This window comes from Abramis brama (assembly GCF_963993115.1).
Source record: "Abramis brama genome assembly, chromosome: 4".
In the NCBI taxonomy this organism is placed as follows: domain Eukaryota; kingdom Metazoa; phylum Chordata; class Actinopteri; order Cypriniformes; family Leuciscidae; genus Abramis; species Abramis brama.
In genome coordinates, this window is record NC_139966.1 from 45,465,936 (window position 1) to 45,483,280 (window position 17,345).

At 41.2% G+C, this 17,345-nt stretch overlaps 1 protein-coding gene across 3 annotated transcripts in view; it reads left to right on the forward strand.

Moving 5' to 3' along the window:
- Positions 1-17,345, forward strand: part of plxna4 (plexin A4) — a 201,461-nt gene that overhangs the window by 161,181 nt on the left and 22,935 nt on the right. For all 3 annotated transcript variants that reach the window (XM_084111368.1, XM_084111369.1, XM_084111370.1), the window contains 11 exons: positions 409-545; positions 1,027-1,194; positions 1,498-1,591; positions 2,978-3,217; positions 3,308-3,454; positions 3,904-4,138; positions 5,149-5,291; positions 9,086-9,354; positions 13,170-13,236; positions 14,516-14,662; positions 16,254-16,413. In XM_084111368.1, the coding sequence (XP_083967494.1) occupies positions 409-545; positions 1,027-1,194; positions 1,498-1,591; positions 2,978-3,217; positions 3,308-3,454; positions 3,904-4,138; positions 5,149-5,291; positions 9,086-9,354; positions 13,170-13,236; positions 14,516-14,662; positions 16,254-16,413 (1,807 nt within the window). The remainder of the gene's footprint in view (positions 1-408; positions 546-1,026; positions 1,195-1,497; positions 1,592-2,977; positions 3,218-3,307; positions 3,455-3,903; positions 4,139-5,148; positions 5,292-9,085; positions 9,355-13,169; positions 13,237-14,515; positions 14,663-16,253; positions 16,414-17,345) is intronic.

A 17,345-nucleotide genomic window follows, 5' to 3' on the forward strand; every position in this document is an offset into this window, starting at 1 on the left:
TTCAGACCAATAAAAATATCTTTCAATATGATTCTGTGGAGGATAGAACTTTTCCTTCTAGCACTCCCAGTTCACATGCTGATATAACATCCATAATCAGATTGCGATTCAGCCATCCAAATGAATTGAGCTGCAGTGTCATTTTTCTTGTTATGGAGCCATTTATAGCATTTATCAGTTTTATGCAAACATTAATGGCTTTTATGTCTCATTCAGATGTAGTAATTGGATTATGTGATTCTTGGGTGAGGAGGGCAATTGGTGTTCTGAGAAAAAGGAGGTGATAATCAGATTGGGAAAGAGATACAGAGGATTGAAAAACATGAGGGTTTGCCGCCTTACCTCTGCCGTGTGATTTGTAAGCTTGTAAATAATTCCTATTGGTTGTTTTGACCTTGATTTCTACAGATCCCTAGACTGTTGAGTCTAAAGCCGAGTCGAGGGCCAGTATCTGGGGGCACCATCGTCAACATCACAGGCAGCAACCTGGACGCGGGCAGCAATGTGTCAATCATGTTCAAAGACCAGAAGTGTACCTATCAAAGGTAGGGTTGAATGGAAAAGTACAGAGCAATGTCCTTTTAAGGTGGTGTCATTCTTTTGGTTCGTTTGCAGGTCACTCAAAGCCTCTAAGAGAAAGTCAATACTGATCTTAACAGCTTGAGAGTTTCTAATTTTTAATCAATAACATCCATAGCCATCACTTTCTTCTTGCTTGAGGTGTAGCCACAGTGTCTAGTCATATGAGTGAAATATTAAATTAGGCCTAGTAATCTTTACTTTAATGGGAATACTCTTTACAGCCATTGAATAATACAAAAGCAATAAACTAAACAAATTCCTAAACGGGTATCAATACACACATAATGGATGAGGATGGAGAAGAGACTAAAGAATTTGTATTTATTTTTTATCAAAAGCTTTTTAGTTTTAAATAATGAAAAATTCTAAGTGTAAATAGCATATATTCATGCACTAGTTATCTGAAAAACTTTGGTGATTTTTTTCTTCTATTTGATGACACAGGAGAGGAGGACAGTGGATAACGTGTCGTTCTCATGCCTCCATGCAAGGCTACGGAAATGTGTCCGTATCGGTCTTCGTGGATAAAGCCCACATTCACAAAGATCTCAAGTTTGAGTATGTGGAGGATCCCACAATCACCAAACTTGAACCTGAGTGGAGCATTTTCAGGTGTGTGTACTACAAAGCAATTTAAGACAGCCGTTGGGGAAACAGCCCATAACATTGTCCAAGACCCTAAAATGAGGGGGGAGGATCAAGAATATTATTTTTCATTATTTTTCTATTTCAAACTTGATATCATTATGGACATTATATGGTTAAAGTTAATACATTGTTGATTATTTTAATAAAAAAAAATATTATCTAAATATAATTTTATTAAATTGAACCACTAATTTTAGGAGATTTTTGCCTTTTACTTTTAATTTTTACTTTAAAAAGTGAAAGTTAATAAACATGGTGTTTTCACAGTGGCAACACACCATTGACTGTGACCGGGACAAACCTGGACATCATCCAGACTCCTCTCATCAGAGCCATGTATAAGAACTTGGAGACCGTCAACGTAAGTGCAAACGTTTTCCACACAGTAAACGATCACTCGGCCTTCACCTAACCTGAGGCAAGTGAACTGGAATGAACATTAGCAGACTATTCCACCTGCTCCAATCACCTGTGTCGGCTGTGCACCATTGGATCCAGGACAGTAGCTGCATAAAAGAGGGAAATAGAGAGAGAGAGAGAGAGACAAAGACAAAGAAACAGACAGAGAACAGGAAGACTGCCAGGTCCCAGCAGCAGTAGCAGCAATGTACCCTTTGTGCGGGAAAGAGGAGAATGTCGAAACACAGGGTGGATGCATAGACAAGGGTATCATGTTCCCCGTCTACAGAATAGACCCAAAGAGCCATGGGAGGCTGCACTCAGTGAGATCTGATTGAAAGGCAACAGAGACAAAAGGCCGTAATGTTATCTCATGCACGTATCTCACACATGGCCGCGTTTAGCATCTGGGCTGCGATATGATTAGGCTTTGGCACACTGCTCCTCAAAGCACAGCAGAAAAAAGTGTCATACCCTACCTCGCAGTCTCTGAAAGAAGTTGTTTGTGGGGCACAAGATGCCTCGTATCCTTGTTTGTAATGCGATCGCTCATAACTAGTCTGAAAAGAGTTTGACCAGGCTTTGTGCGCTGAAAAGAAATGGTGACTTGAAATCTATTTTATCTTGAACAATTCCACCCGTTACGACCTTCTATAGAAGTATTTGTGTTAGAGGAAGTGAAGGTTCGTCTTCCTGGCTGCAACAGCTTTGTGAGGAATCCAATTAAAATGGCCAGAAATATCTGTAGGGATGTTTTTGATGGCGAGTCTGCTGTCTGGGTGTTTCAACAGTCAACTGCAAAGCAGTGTGGGTTCACAAAACTCAAGGGTCTTGTCAGGTATTTTATTTATACACTTCAGAGGGAATGTGCATATAGGTTTGAATTTAAGCTATGCCATAACTTTACATTTAATAAACCTGACCTCTTAATAAAAATGAAAGCGGAAAAGTAAATAAGTAGTCTGAGAAACTGACTTCATGTAAATATGTATGGGATTAAGTATTAAATGGTCTGATTGCAGCATTTAGCTGCAGTGTATATGTGGTCTATGTGAGATATTAAAAAAAAGAGATGAAAGACAGGGTCAAGGAGAGATGACCATTTTAAAAGTGCTAATAATTTAGTACTGCTTTGTTGAGAAAAATTATATCTGTGTGCACTCTAGAAACCTCCATTGTAGGAAGTTGAGGTTAAATCCTGGTCTTTTTATTTGACATGACTAATTAAAACGAATTATTGTTTGCCATGTAAATGTAATGTTGTTAATCTGAATCTAAATGTTTTTGTTTTATTCTGAATCACACATCTACTGCAAATATGATCAGCAAATCTATGTCCCCCTACCAGATATGTCAGGTTCTGAGTCCCACCACTATGCAGTGCATGGCCCCAGAGCTCCCCTACAGTCTGAGCTGTCAGAAGGAATTGCCAGAGAGACCTGATGAGTTTGGCTTCATCTTGGACAATGTTCAGTCTGTGCTGGCCCTCAACAACACCAACTTCATCTACTACCCGAATCCAGTGTTTGAACCGCTTAGTGTGTCTGGGGTCCAGGAGCTCAAGCCAGGGTCTCCCATCATACTCAAGGTAAATCAAGTGTTAATCTAAATCTCTGCATTATCTGTCTTTCCATTTTCCAATGCAGTTGCTACATATGTTTGTGAATGTGAATTTCAGGGTAGGAACTTCCTCCCTCCAGCGCCGGGTGGCAATGGGAAGCTCAATTACACTGTTCTGATTGGAGATAAACCTTGCACATTAACTGTATCAGATACTCAACTGCTCTGTGAATCGCCCAATCTGACTGGCCGTCACAAGGTTCTGGTAAGTTCTGGTGAAATACTGGGGCACATATCCACTTTTCACAGTGACCTAATGCTTTAGGGACTCTGTGGTTATTTTACTTTCTGAGAGGCTACAGAAATAAAAAATATGTCCCCAGTAGGACTTATTAGAGCTGGAAAACCTAATAAAAACCTTTATGCTTCTCAATGAGAAATCTGGGTGGCTGCCTGCTTCACTACTTGTTGACAGTCGTACAAGAGAAAATGCAACAGACCCTTACAGCCATGAACTCGCAAAAGGAACAGACACATTGTATCCCTCTGCTGTTGGGCCTTTAGTCTTACTATAGCACAATAATATAAAATAAAATATCTCCATCCCTAGATGCATTTTGATTGGATTTGAACAAGATATCACACAGTATTGATTTTAAATACAACAAAGTATTGATTTTTATCAAAATCTATGCAAAATATGCTCCTTTTTAGGCTCGTGTGGGTGGCATCGAGTTTTCTCCAGGTGTGGTTCACATCACTTCTGACAGCCCTCTCAGCAGCACTGCCGTCATCAGCATTGCAGGTGCAGGAGGCCTCCTTATCTTCTTCATTGTCATTGTCCTCATTGCCTACAAGCGCAAGTCCCGCGAGAGTGACCTCACCCTCAAGCGGCTGCAAATGCAGATGGACAACCTGGAGTCCAGAGTAGCCTTAGAGTGTAAAGAGGGTAAGTAGTCTTGGGGGGGAAGTGGATTAACAAAGTGAAATATTCGCAAAATCCTTGAAACAGTAATAAAAATACTTAGAAACAGCCGCTGCATCATTTCTAAGACACACGCACAGCAGTGGCAAGGCCAGAAAGTGAGTGGAGAAATACTAAAATTTTACAATGCATGAGTTAAAAATAGGGATGCAAATGATGAAAATAAATATGAGCCAAAAATATATGCCTAAATTGAAAATAAAAATGTGTCTTTACTTGAAAATGTGATCTGTTAGGCATCATGCATAACAGATAGTCTTGTGTCATATGTTGTTGGAAAGGTCTCAATTAGCAGAATAGAACAAGCATACTTGTTTCAGGTAGAGACCAGACGATTCCAAGTATATGTAAACAGTATATACCTTTGGGATTTGGGCTGCGCTTTAGTTTGTAGCTTCACCAAACATTAGTAAACCACAGTAGAACATAGTAGCACCAAAACACAACCTAACATGTAGATCTTAAGAAAATCCTCATAGTGGCATTACATTCTGCTTTGCTAAAGCTATACGACATCGGAGATCCAATCGTGTCGCGATTATGACGAAGATGCAGTGTTTTCTAATGTAATTTGACAACTTTGGAAAGGTCAACAAATAGAAATGGATCTCCGGTATGGTGTGTGTATAGTGTATAAACAATGAGTAAGGACCAATCGGGGTCTGTTTTTACAGTGGGAGTGTGCTTGGATTGGATTCATCACTCAGATTGACAGCTCTTGCATTTAGAATAGAAGCGCACAACTGGAAGATCAGCACTCATCTACTAGGATCTTATTACATTCATGTATTTGAGCAAATATTGACATGCATGCAGTATTTTTCTTCTTTCCCACAAAAAAACATTTTGTGTCCCATTTAAGTGGGTGGACCAGTGCCACCCTGGCCCTTATGTAGCCCTCGCCACTAAGCTTCTGTGAAGTTTTTATTAGTGACCTCATCCTATTTGTTCTTCATGTTATGTGTCTTCCGCAGCTTTTGCAGAGCTGCAGACAGACATTCACGAGTTGACCAGCGATCTGGACGGAGCTGGTATTCCATTCCTGGACTACCGCACATACACCATGCGAGTTCTGTTCCCTGGCATCGAGGAGCACCCTGTCCTTAGAGACCTTGAGGTAACCTAACAATTTAATGATGCAAAAATGTTTTGTGCAATAATAAATTTGCATCCAATGGGCCAAATTTCCATCCAGATGTACATTCATATATTTACATATTCATGTATGCATGTAATTACTGCATTGTGCCTGTGTGAGGAACAGTCACATTAAAGCTACACTGTGTAATTTTTTAAGTTGATTCTTAGCAACAAACACTTTGTTCTTTCAAAATTATATGTGTTCATTCATGTGTAATTACTTCCACCAACTAATCAAGTATTCTCGTAAGCGTAGAATCTGCCATTCAGAATACATACGAGCGAGTCGCTCGAATGGCGGCAGCCATGTTGCGCCTCCATCTTGAAAATACATTAGCCAAAGAGGGACATACCTGGAAATTCAATCTTCGCCTTTCGCACTTTTACACTCAGTGGCACCGTGACGAATGCGAGGAGTTACTCGCGACTGCCGGCAGATTTGAAAGCCTATTGAAGATGTAGGATCACGCCTATCCTCGAGGACATGTAACAGAGTCGCCAAGGAAACGAAAGAGAGAATTAAAACAACAACACTTGCACCGGCTCTGTTTTTTGGTTTTCCTATACCTTTCCCTCTACCTTTAGCTTTCCCTCGCACCTCCGTCGCATCAACTGATCTCTGACTCTGTTCACGGAGAAAATGATGTAGCCTACGCCAGGCACGGCGCCAGGATTCCAGTTTTGGATGGGCCAGACCAATTGTGGGTGGGCCTTAAATTAAAAACGTTAAATAAAAAAATAAAAAAAAACGTTATCCAATCAATGCTTAACCTAATAAAAAATATTGACTAATATAGCCTACAGTTATATTATCTGTGCGTATACATGATATAGATTTTAATAGCTTGATGCTCTTTTAATATTTTGTTGCATTGTTAAAAGTTTCGGTGCATAGGACAGACCTATCCGCGATCGCTCTCCATGGTTCTGACCAAAGAAGGAATTGGAATCTCCGTTACGCATCATACCTGGGCTGCATTTTCCGATAACATTGTCTCTTAGCGCGCTACGAAGACTCTTAAGGTATAACTTAACTAAAGGTATACTACCACTAAAGGTATATCATTGCTAGGCGTCTTCAGGGCTATCATCCACTCGCGAGGCAGAGGCGCTGAAAGGCAGAGGCGCTGGCGCACTCCTAGCAAACGGCGCTGTTTTTGGTAAAACATGATTTTGACGACTTCATTAAGTTTTGTTTTATAGAAAACTCTTTTTAAAAGATTTTCGTTTTGTATAAATTGTATCTTAATTTTGATCAATGTTTTATCAATCAATTGCCCGTATTTAATAAATAAGACAATGTAATAAGGCGCCGACACGATCACTTGCATTGCATGTGAACTGGAAGGCGCCGAAACTCAGCTTGTGCCTCACAGATTTGAGAAATATAGGCTATATATTACAGAAAGCTTGAAATGTCTACTTTTAAACGAAAATATTAAAACCAAAATAAATAGGCTATAGGCTACTCTCTGATTATATAATCCATATGAAATGTGCATTTCTCTCTGGCGTGCATTTCTCTCGGACTCGCATCGTCAACTTCATCTTTGCAGCGACACAGAAAACACCAGTTTATTACTAAACAATTAAATGTCTCCTTGCTAATTTAGACACATTCATAATCATTACTTTAACCGGTTGTGGCAAGCTTTATGCGTGCGGTCATAACGCTTATTATCCTGTAGGCTATAGCCTATTTAAGTAATTAAATTAATATAAAGCGGCGATTTGTCCACGAATGGCTTAAATGAACAACTACTAGTCGACTAGAAAAAAAAATTAGTCGGAGGCAGCCCTTATTCCACATATTTTCGAACCAGCAGGCCATTCTGGGTTGAGCGAGCGACCCTGCGGAATGAACGAGCGGAGCGGAATATTCAGAAATGCGCTCTCCGCTCACGAGCTCTGATCGGAACAAACCCGAACTGTCTGCTGAACTTGCGCAGAAACATCAAAATAGACATAGCCAGCTTTTTAAAATTGTTTTTAAAACTAAACATTTAGACTATTTTAGTACAAATTATGAGCTTATTGACGATTTTTTTTATAATTCTTGACAAAATTAGAATATATTAATTATTATTTTTTAGTTATTTTTTGGGTGGGCCTGTTGAAAAGTGGGTGGGCCTAGGCCCGTCAGGCCCACCCATGACGCCGTGCCTGGCCTACGCTGTAAACATTGCCTTACGTTATTAATCTCGTACAATATACAGAATAACGATAGCACTGATACTTTACTAACATTAGCTTGCATTAATTTGGGAACCTGATAGCTGATGCGAGTAATTAAATGGTACCAAAATAACGAAAACGTAAAGCTATTCGTTTTACATAGAGGTCACCTACATGTTAACTGACTAAATAAATAAATGCAATTTGTAATAGTTTTCTAAAGTAACCTTTTCACTTGAAGGAACACTCATGGATGAAGTTGAACTGGAAGCCATGTTAATCTTGGAATAATACGGCCACCATAGGAGTTAAAACGCCCTTGGAATGGGAGGGGCTAGAAAGTAATATTCAGTTGGTAGTCATATACAATTTCACCACTAGATGGGAGAAAATCTTACACAGTGTAGCTTTAATGGCTGCTAAGTATATTTTTTGTTTTTCTGAAGGACTAACAGCACAGTGGGGTTGTTGGGAATTAAAGCTGTCACTATGCTGTTTGTGTTCACCCTCAGTAAACAAAAGGCAGCAGCTCTCATTATAATCTACATGCAGTCTCTTTCTCTTGCTCATTTTTTTCTTAAAGTAATGAGCTGCTCTTTGATTCACAATCATTCTTTTGTTAATAACAGTAATGACATGTGACACAACTGTTTTTTTTCTGAGTGTGGGGAACAGAATTAAAATCTAATGCATGGTGCACCGAGCTACGGGTTATTTATGCCCCGCTAAGAGAGTGATGGACAGTTTTAATTGAATCACATATTTCTTCAGCCAACATACAAGCCATACCTTACCTGGTAATGCCAGATGATCTCTGGTTCTAATCAGCTATATCAATTAAGACTTAATTGGTATAAACGTCTCCTCTCTCTGGAGAAGTTTATAGTAAAATCACAGCTAATGACAGGAGCCGTCTAGAGATTCTGACAGGTATTTAATGATTATTGATGAGGCAAATCATATCAAATGATGTCATGAGGGTCTCTGCTTGGTTAATTGTTTGTCATCAGGTATTCTTAGTGCAATGAATTCATTATATCCCAGTGAGCAGCTTTTATTAAATGTAGCCTGTTTTTAATTTTGATTTATTTAATATACAGTATTTGGTTCTTTTCAGTTTAAATGCCTGAGGGTGTTTTATTGGACACTGGTAGAGAATGCTGTAGGCCAAATGAGAGGGCTGGAAAAAGCTTTCCAGCCAAATAAGCCAAGCTAAAGTTTAAGTGAGCATTCTTAAACTTCACCAAAAAAAATGGAGGCATTTATGATGAGTTGCTTAGCTGAAGGGAAATCTACATGAAATAATGCCATAATTGGATGCTTTTCTCAGTGAAACAGGGCATTCAATGAGTGAAAAATGTAGGGCAGGGCTTGATTTTATCCATCAAACAGTAATAAATAAATAATAAATAAATAAAATCTTAGGAATAGCATGCACTGATAAATCATGCAAAATAATACCAAAACTGTGTATTTAAAAAGTCAATTGTGTCTAATTTGATTTCATTGATTCAATGAATATGCTGATGAATAATCACATTCAGGCTGTGAATTTTCATCTGTTTGTAACTGTTGTTTTCTCTTTCTTTCCTGCAGGTGCCAGGTTACAGACAGGAACAGGTGGAAAAAGGCCTAAAACTGTTTGGACAGCTTATCAACAACAAGGTTTTCCTGCTGTCCTTCATCCGAACCCTGGAGTCTCAGAGAGGCTTCTCCATGCGAGACCGCGGCAATGTCGCCTCCTTGATCATGACTGTTTTGCAAAGTAAACTGGAGTATGCAACCGACGTGCTCAAGCACCTGCTGTCTGACCTCATTGACAAGAACCTGGAGAGCAAAAACCATCCCAAACTCTTACTCAGAAGGTACTAGAAATATGCACATGAAAAGCCATCTCAAAAATCTAGTCCTGCAGTCCAGTGGGTTTTACTGATTATAAATGCCCCTCGTGTGTGTAATCAACAGAGCACATGTTCTAAATTTTGGGATCATTTCAATCTGCCATATTCTAATTATAGTTAACTCCATTGATGAGAGCAGATGACCTCTGTGAATTGTCTTTGAAACGTGGACTCTACAGTACGCTGAATAGGAATAATTGCTTTTGGGGACATTAAAATGCACACTTTCTCTCCCAAACATGGAATTCACTGACATGCTCATCATTAAATTGTAATTAGGATTAATTAGCTTGAGATCCAATTAACAGTGCACTAAAAACCTACTGAATGTAGGGAGATATGTGAAGCTTAATTCCCCATGCAATCAACTTCTTTGTATCTCTGTATTTCAACAGCATAGAAGGCAATATTATTACTATACCATATTGATTTTTCTCCTCTCCACTCATTTGAACTCTTCGTTTTTTTTATTCTTAATGTTCTAGCAGTTAATTTGTAAAGTTAGTTGGCTGACACTTTTGATTTGGCGGTAAATAGGGGCTCTTTCTGAGAAAAATAATGACAAGGAACACAAAATAATTCATTGGTCAAAACAAGCTTGCTAATAGCAACAGGATGATCATTTGACAACTACAAGAGAAGCTCCTTGACTGAATCATAACTGATTCAACACCCTTGATGGCAAGCGTGATTAATTGAAACAAGCAAAGGGAAGATTAATTGCACAAAGAGCTGCTGTACATATTAGTGGTGAAAAATAAGATATTTTTCTTGTTTCAGTCAAGCTTCTGTCAGGGACAAAAACAAAAACAACCGTCACATTTTTGTAGGCACCTGCAACATCTGCACTTTGCGGATGTTGGCTACAATGTCCCATTATAACCTGTAGTCCAGTGGCTCCTCTCAACTGGTTTTCTTTAGGATCCAGATTTTACATCCAACACAGTACAAAAATTGTTTGTTATAAATGTTCTTAAAATGAAACACAGAAATGTTGCCACACGTGTGTTTTTTCCAATGAGCCTATGTTGCATTTTTGGGTTGTGATCCTCCAGTTGAGAATCCCCTTTTTTAGTCCATATATTTCAATGGATGACCCTCACTGGTATATGGAGTGATCTTCACTACATGGAACCTGTCTAACCTCTAACACCTGCTTAGCAAAGCTAGATACAGAGCACTGGGCCAGAACAGTGAAGCTTAATCTGTTGTCTGAGAATAATTTTCTCCTCTCGGTCTCTCTTTCACTGCATGATTTCTAAATCTGTGTTTAAAATGCAGAGAAGCAGGACATCTTTGGCAGAAGCCTCCAACCAGCTTTCCTTTCCCCATTTCCAAGAAAGCGCTTGCGACAGCCGCCCCATCTGTCCAGCCTCAACCTGAGTTCACAAGCACACACAGGCTAACTAACTAACGGGCGGCTTCTAGAACCATCTGTCGTATTTCTCCCTCTCCTTCGCTCCTTGCAGCCCACTCTACTCATCTACGATTAAAAATAACCTCTCCGATTGTGCAGCCCATTTTCTCTATATGTATGGCATCAGTGAAGTCCACGTGGGTCTCCTGTTCCTGCATATGCTTGTACACTTATTTTTACTCAGACTTTTACTGACCAGCACATTCAAATCCAGTTCCTTCACACACACACACACACACACACAGTCATGCAGAGCTGAATAGAAGTCCTGTGATTATTCTCTGGGGATAATCCTCAGTGAAGGGGGACCATGGTTACGCAGCAGGACCCGACAATGCAGCGAGCGGACAATCTTCTCCACGTGAGGCAGAGTGCGAAAATGAAATTATTCCTAGCTTCAAGCTGTGTTCTTTAACACATGTGCATTAAGGAGGGGGACATTCCGGGGGTTTGTTTCAACAGACGATTGTTTGGTTAAGAAAATAATCCCTGTGATGCTGCAAGGTGCATAACGTCAGCACATTAGCCAGGTGTGTGTGTTCCTGGCCACCTATTAGCTGAAGCATGAGACTAACTCTCAGTACTCGGTCAATGCCACATGCTTAGCAACACTCTTAAATCAAATAACACACATTTGCAGTGCAGTATTTGTCATAGAGTGACAGTTCTCATTTTGACTCTCTGGAATCATAAACCACTCTCAGGTCCTCGAAGTTGGTAGAGCTGGCTGTTCACATCCATTTGCAGTGGCAGAAAGCAGCATCAAATGTAAATGGCCTTTTCTGGATGCAAGAGATGAGGAGGAAGATATATGGAGCTCTTTCCTCACCCCCTTTTTCTTGTTTATGGAGCATAGCTCCAATGTGCCTCTTTGCGCATTCACCGTGGAGGAATCCTCCAGACGATTTTACTTCGTTCCACTTTGAAATGGCTGTTTAATCAGGGGGAACTAAGCACCAGGTGATGCCACATCCCATTCCTCACCACTGGATGGGCATCACTTTTCCTGCCTTCCTAAACCAAAGCCAAACAAGAGCTTGCTCTCAGTGCCAATGATATGTGACATAAGGATTTGGGGGACAGTGATAGTTGGTTGCTCTTGGCCCTGTGGCAATGTTATGGAGAGGTTGTGCCAGGATTGTCTGGCAACAAGGCTACTTGTTCCCCCTTCGGTGAGCCGAGAGGTAACACAGGATATGGGTAAGTGAGTTTATGGGGTCTTGCCAACAATAATTACCATCAAATCAGCCAATAGAAAAAGAAAGGGAAAGCTAATGGGAATAAGTGACAGTACACAGAGGCGAAAAGTTTTCTCACTCTTGCCATTTCCTTTCTTTATCTATTTCTTTCTGTACTACGCTACAACTCTGGGTTTTCCCCCACCTACTTTTTCTCTTGTAAATGATCCAGGCATTGAGAACAGTCGGGAGTGAGGATGATTACAGGGCAGTGTTAGGATGGAGATGAAAGGAAAGATGAAACGTGACCCTGTTGACCCCTGGACCAGTCCTCCTTTGGCCCACTCAAAGCAGTGGCTACAAAACAAGGGGACACTAATCCTTTCCAGGTGTTGCGCCAGCTTAGTGGGCACATGCAGACACGCATGTACCCATGGTACTGCGCAGCGGCAGGTCTTAGTACGGCAGTGGGAGAGAGGGAATGCAGGTGGCAGCTGGGATGCAAGGCGGCAGAGTAGGCATAGACACACACACACACACCACAATGCTGTAATCCTGAAATATTGATGCTCTGTGCCATGGCTCATTGCAGGGCGCCTTGGCAATTCACCAGCTCCCTGCGGCACACAGACTAGAGACATCGGATCCATGTATATTGGGTTTCACTTTGTTATAGTTATTATGTATGTACATCTCTCATGCCGGATCAGAGCTTGTGGTCCAAGCGAAGGTGTTAGCCAATCATGATGTACTTCGACGCACCCCGGCCCTCCATTCAGCCACCTTCTTTTGTAATGCGATACATTTAAAGCTCAATAGCCGGACTGTGGGGGGGAGGAAATGAGTCCGGTCTTATTCCAGGCCAGAATAGGTTCACTTGGCATCATTCCAGCTGGATCATATAAAGGCTTTTAATTGGGTTTCTTGTATTAGGGTCTCATGGATTATTGTGGTAATAAAGACAGCCTGCAGATTTGGGCTATAGATTCCAGAGCGCAATTCATGTTCTGGCAATTATGTTTGTTTAACAAAGTCCTATTCATTAGGAGACACCGGGCTTTGTGAAGTGAATTTTTCATGGTCGTGGTAATCGCATTTGTGTGTGACACTTGCAGTGATAATCGTGGCTTTGTGCTGCTTTTATTTATTTATTTACACTGTTTGTTTGCTTATTTGTTTTTCAGAACGGAGTCTGTGGCTGAGAAAATGCTAACAAATTGGTTCACTTTTCTGCTATACAAATTCCTCAAGGTAAGTTAGCTATTTAAATGTGAATACATTGTGGGTGTGTAACCACATATTCAGGTCTGGGTGGCCCAGATGTAATAATTAAAAACCAACGATTGAAATTAAATATCAACCATTATTTTGAATAATCATCAGCAAAGAAAAGAGACTCACTCACCTTCAAGGTAATTTGGCACATGCACTGTTGAGCACAGAGAAGTCCTGCGGGAGCATTGGCAGTGATGCACTACAGGTGTTTGACAGAGGGGGGAGAGTGTCTGTCTAGTGTATAAATATGTGTTGGTGTGCATGTACATCTGTATGCGAGTGTGCCAGCATGCACTTTTAATCAAAGAGGGTTTAAAGTTGGCCAAGTCTTGCTGACTCCAGCGTTTTTCGGTTCTTATAATGAGACGGTTGGCTAAGCAGGTGTTTCTCAATTCTACATATAGCACTGTGACCGTCAGCACCACTGCAGTCCTCTCTAGCACTTGTCATTAATCTCTTAATAAACACATCTGCTGCAATCAGAACATGGCATGTGCAATTTCAGAAATGTACAGAAATTTCCTGGATTCTGGAATGCACAAAGCAGGCAATAAATTCTGGAAGTCAAGGCTGTTTTGTCCAGTCTGGTTTAACGGATTAGACCTGAGTGAATGAAGCTGAAACATCACTCGAGAGCTTCAGGATTCATTTAAGCATAAATTGGCCTGTACTGTAAGAGAAGGACTTTATTGTGACCTCATCCATGCGAAACCATAACATTATTATTGCAGTCACAAAACATTGATTTGAGTATTATTGAACAGTGCTTGACCAGCTGCCCAGACCACTAGTCATTTCTCATTTCAGCAAGCATATTCTAGCCGAATTCAGCTAGACACAGTACACTTCAGCTTAATGCCTTCCTCAGGGTCTTCAACAGGGGGTCTGCCAATTGTTGTTTAATCTTAATGTGTTTTTCTCTCTCTCAAAAATACTTCTGTTAACATGTTCAGCAAAATGTTTCATTGTCCCTCCCACATTAAAATGTATTTAGAATAATTAAAATGTAATGTAAAAAGTATTTGAGACTGTACATCAATAAACTCCAGGTCTAGCTTAACTATCAATGGAATCTATATGAGTGAAATTGTGGTGTCAGTTGAAACTGACGCACTAGCACCAGAACTGTAAAGCTCCGTTCAAAATGTCTATTACTGTAACTGAATGAGGGAATGATAGCCCACATTCTCTGTAGGTGGTTGGTGTGAAATTTAAGAGAGTGAAAGTGACAGAGTGCCTTTTTTTCCTTGTGTAGGAGTGTGCAGGGGAGCCCCTCTTCTCTCTTTTCTGTGCCATAAAGCAACAGATGGAAAAAGGCCCTATCGACTCTATCACCGGAGAAGCCCGCTACTCACTCAGTGAAGACAAGCTCATCAGACAGCAAATTGATTACAAGACTCTGGTAAGGCTTGGATGACATGTTGGATGAGGGAAGGAAAGATGACCGGTTTTGGAAGGATAGAGAAGGAGAGGAGTAAACTAAAATAGGAATGAAGAAAAAGACAAGTATAAATGGGTGAGGAAGAGGCTAAGTAGCGTGAAAGTACTGAGAAGCAGACAGGTAGAGAGAATGGTAAGGTAATTTGTTTGGGTTGATGCAGCAAGCAATGCCCACAGTCTTCATGCCTGACAGGGAACACACAGGCTTGTTAAGACCTTTGACCTGTCTGCTGTCCTGTGGTGATTGGCAGTGTTGTGTTCGGCTGGCCACTGTGACAGGCATGAGCTAAGCCTGTGTTGTCAGGGCTGCACGTATGCCAGGACGGTCTGTTTACAGGGACAGCACGTCAGAATGCTAATCTGTATTCTGTATGAGACTAAGAGAGAAAAAGAAAAAAGGGGAATGTGGCGACTAGTTTCGTCACTTGGCATTCGGCCCATTCCTCTGAACACCGCACTGATTTGATGACTGTAGGAGCTGTTTCAGCTTCATCATTCTGTCCTCACTTCCAAAACACTTAAACAGCTGCTGATACACCACAATACAAGCCACTACCAATAGTACATTCTGCCTTCCCTACCCTGGCCATTTGCTGGTTACATTATCAATCATTTCTTACGCAATAAGATACGACAGGTTGTTATATTGACCAGTCAGCATCCACAACATTTTAACTATATTGAAATCCCCATACTACTTTTTTTTCTTCTACACACTTTTCTGCAATTAGTTTAACATACATACTCAAACTTTTTGAAGTACTTACAAGCTATGCAATTATATATATATATTCCTTACAGCCCATACACAGTGCATTTAATTGTATTGATTCTGGTTTTGGTCCATTATACTGCTGGACTGCAAGTAAAGGAGCTCTCTTGCAGTGTGCAATTATTTCATCATATAACAGGTGCCAACAAGGGCCTTCTTAGCCTCTATATGCTGTCTCTCTCATAAGGGCCTTTTTTTTTGACTGAACTTTGTAATTATGTCTGATGATGGTGAAGGTACTGGTGTTAATGACAGCTATCATCAGAGATAGAGAATCTAACAGGAACTAAGATGAGGAGAATTAGTGTGTTAATTGCAGACTGGTGCAAGCTGAGGTGTGTGAGGTGACGACCCCCTCGGGATGGCCAATAGACTTTTACACTTGTGCCGTTATACTTGCTGACCACGTTCACTCATTGAGAAATGCCCCATACAGGTTTGACCAGAATACTGTCATACATCAGATCTTGTAGGTGTTAAATACAGATCCTAGATCAGTCACTCTGAGACATGTTGTGAACACAGAATTCAGTAGACATACTGAACATGATACCAGCTCTCCATGGGGCCTGAATTAACTTTTTAACAGAATTTGCTCTTTTGTTTAAGGTTAAAATATTCAGCTTACATGCATGGATACATTTTAGCATTCTTTATAATCAGCTGACACACAATACATTTCAAATCATGCAAAAAGATAATTTTACAGCCACATACTGTAAATATTCATGCGTCTCCCATGCATGTGCTAATTGGAATAATTCTGTTCTGTGTCATGTAGGTGGTGAACTGCATGCATCCAGACAATGAGAAGAGCCCAGAGGTGCAGGTGAAGGTGCTGAACTGTGACACAATCAGCCAGGTGAAGGAGAAGATCTTGGACGCCATCTACAAGAATGTTCCCTATTCGCACCGACAAAAAGCTTCTGACATGGACCTGGGTATGACAAGCATTATGCTATCTTTAGATGCCTTTACCCTTTAAAACTTTTACGCCTTCATTTTGTCACGCTCCACACTTAATGAAACAAAGGAAGATCCAATAGCAGTATGAGATTTATTAAGGGTAATCCAAAAGCAATGGTCAAGTCCAGGCATGGGTCAAAATCCGATAAGGCAATCCAAAACAAGACACAAACAGGAACAGGCAGGAAACGGACACAGAAGTGGCGTGAAATACAACAAGGACTCCGTAACAAACACTAAACAGGCAGGGTATTTATACACAGGGAATGACAATGATAATGGGAAACAGGCTGAGTGCAATAATCAGTGATGAGGGACAGCTGAGTGCAATGAACAGACAAGGATCATGGGGAATGTAGTGCAAGAGTGTGCTGGACACCGTGAGGAAGGAGGACATCTAGTGGTGACCCAAGGAACATAAACCAGACACTGTGACATGACCCCCCTTCTACGGAGCGGCTACCAGACGCTCCAAGACATAGAAACAGACACCACCGGCTCAGGAACAGGAACAGACACCACCGGCTCAGGAACAGGAACAGACACCACCGGCTCAGGAACAGGAACAGACACCACCGGCTCAGGCACAGGAACAGACACCACCGGCTCAGGAACAGGAACAGACACCACCGGCTCAGGAACAGACACCACCGGCTCAGGCTCAGGAACAGACACAGGCTCGACGGCGGCCATCTTGTCAGGGGACACAGGCTCGACAGGCGTGACGTGGACACTCTCGGCGGCGGCCATCTTGTCAGGGGACACAGGCTCGGCAGACGTGACGTGGACACTCGCGGCGGCGGCCATCTTGTCCGAAGACACTGGCTCCGGCTCAGGAACAGACACTGGCTCCGGCTCAGGAACAGACACTGGCTCCGGCTCAGGAACAGACACTGGCTCCGGCTCA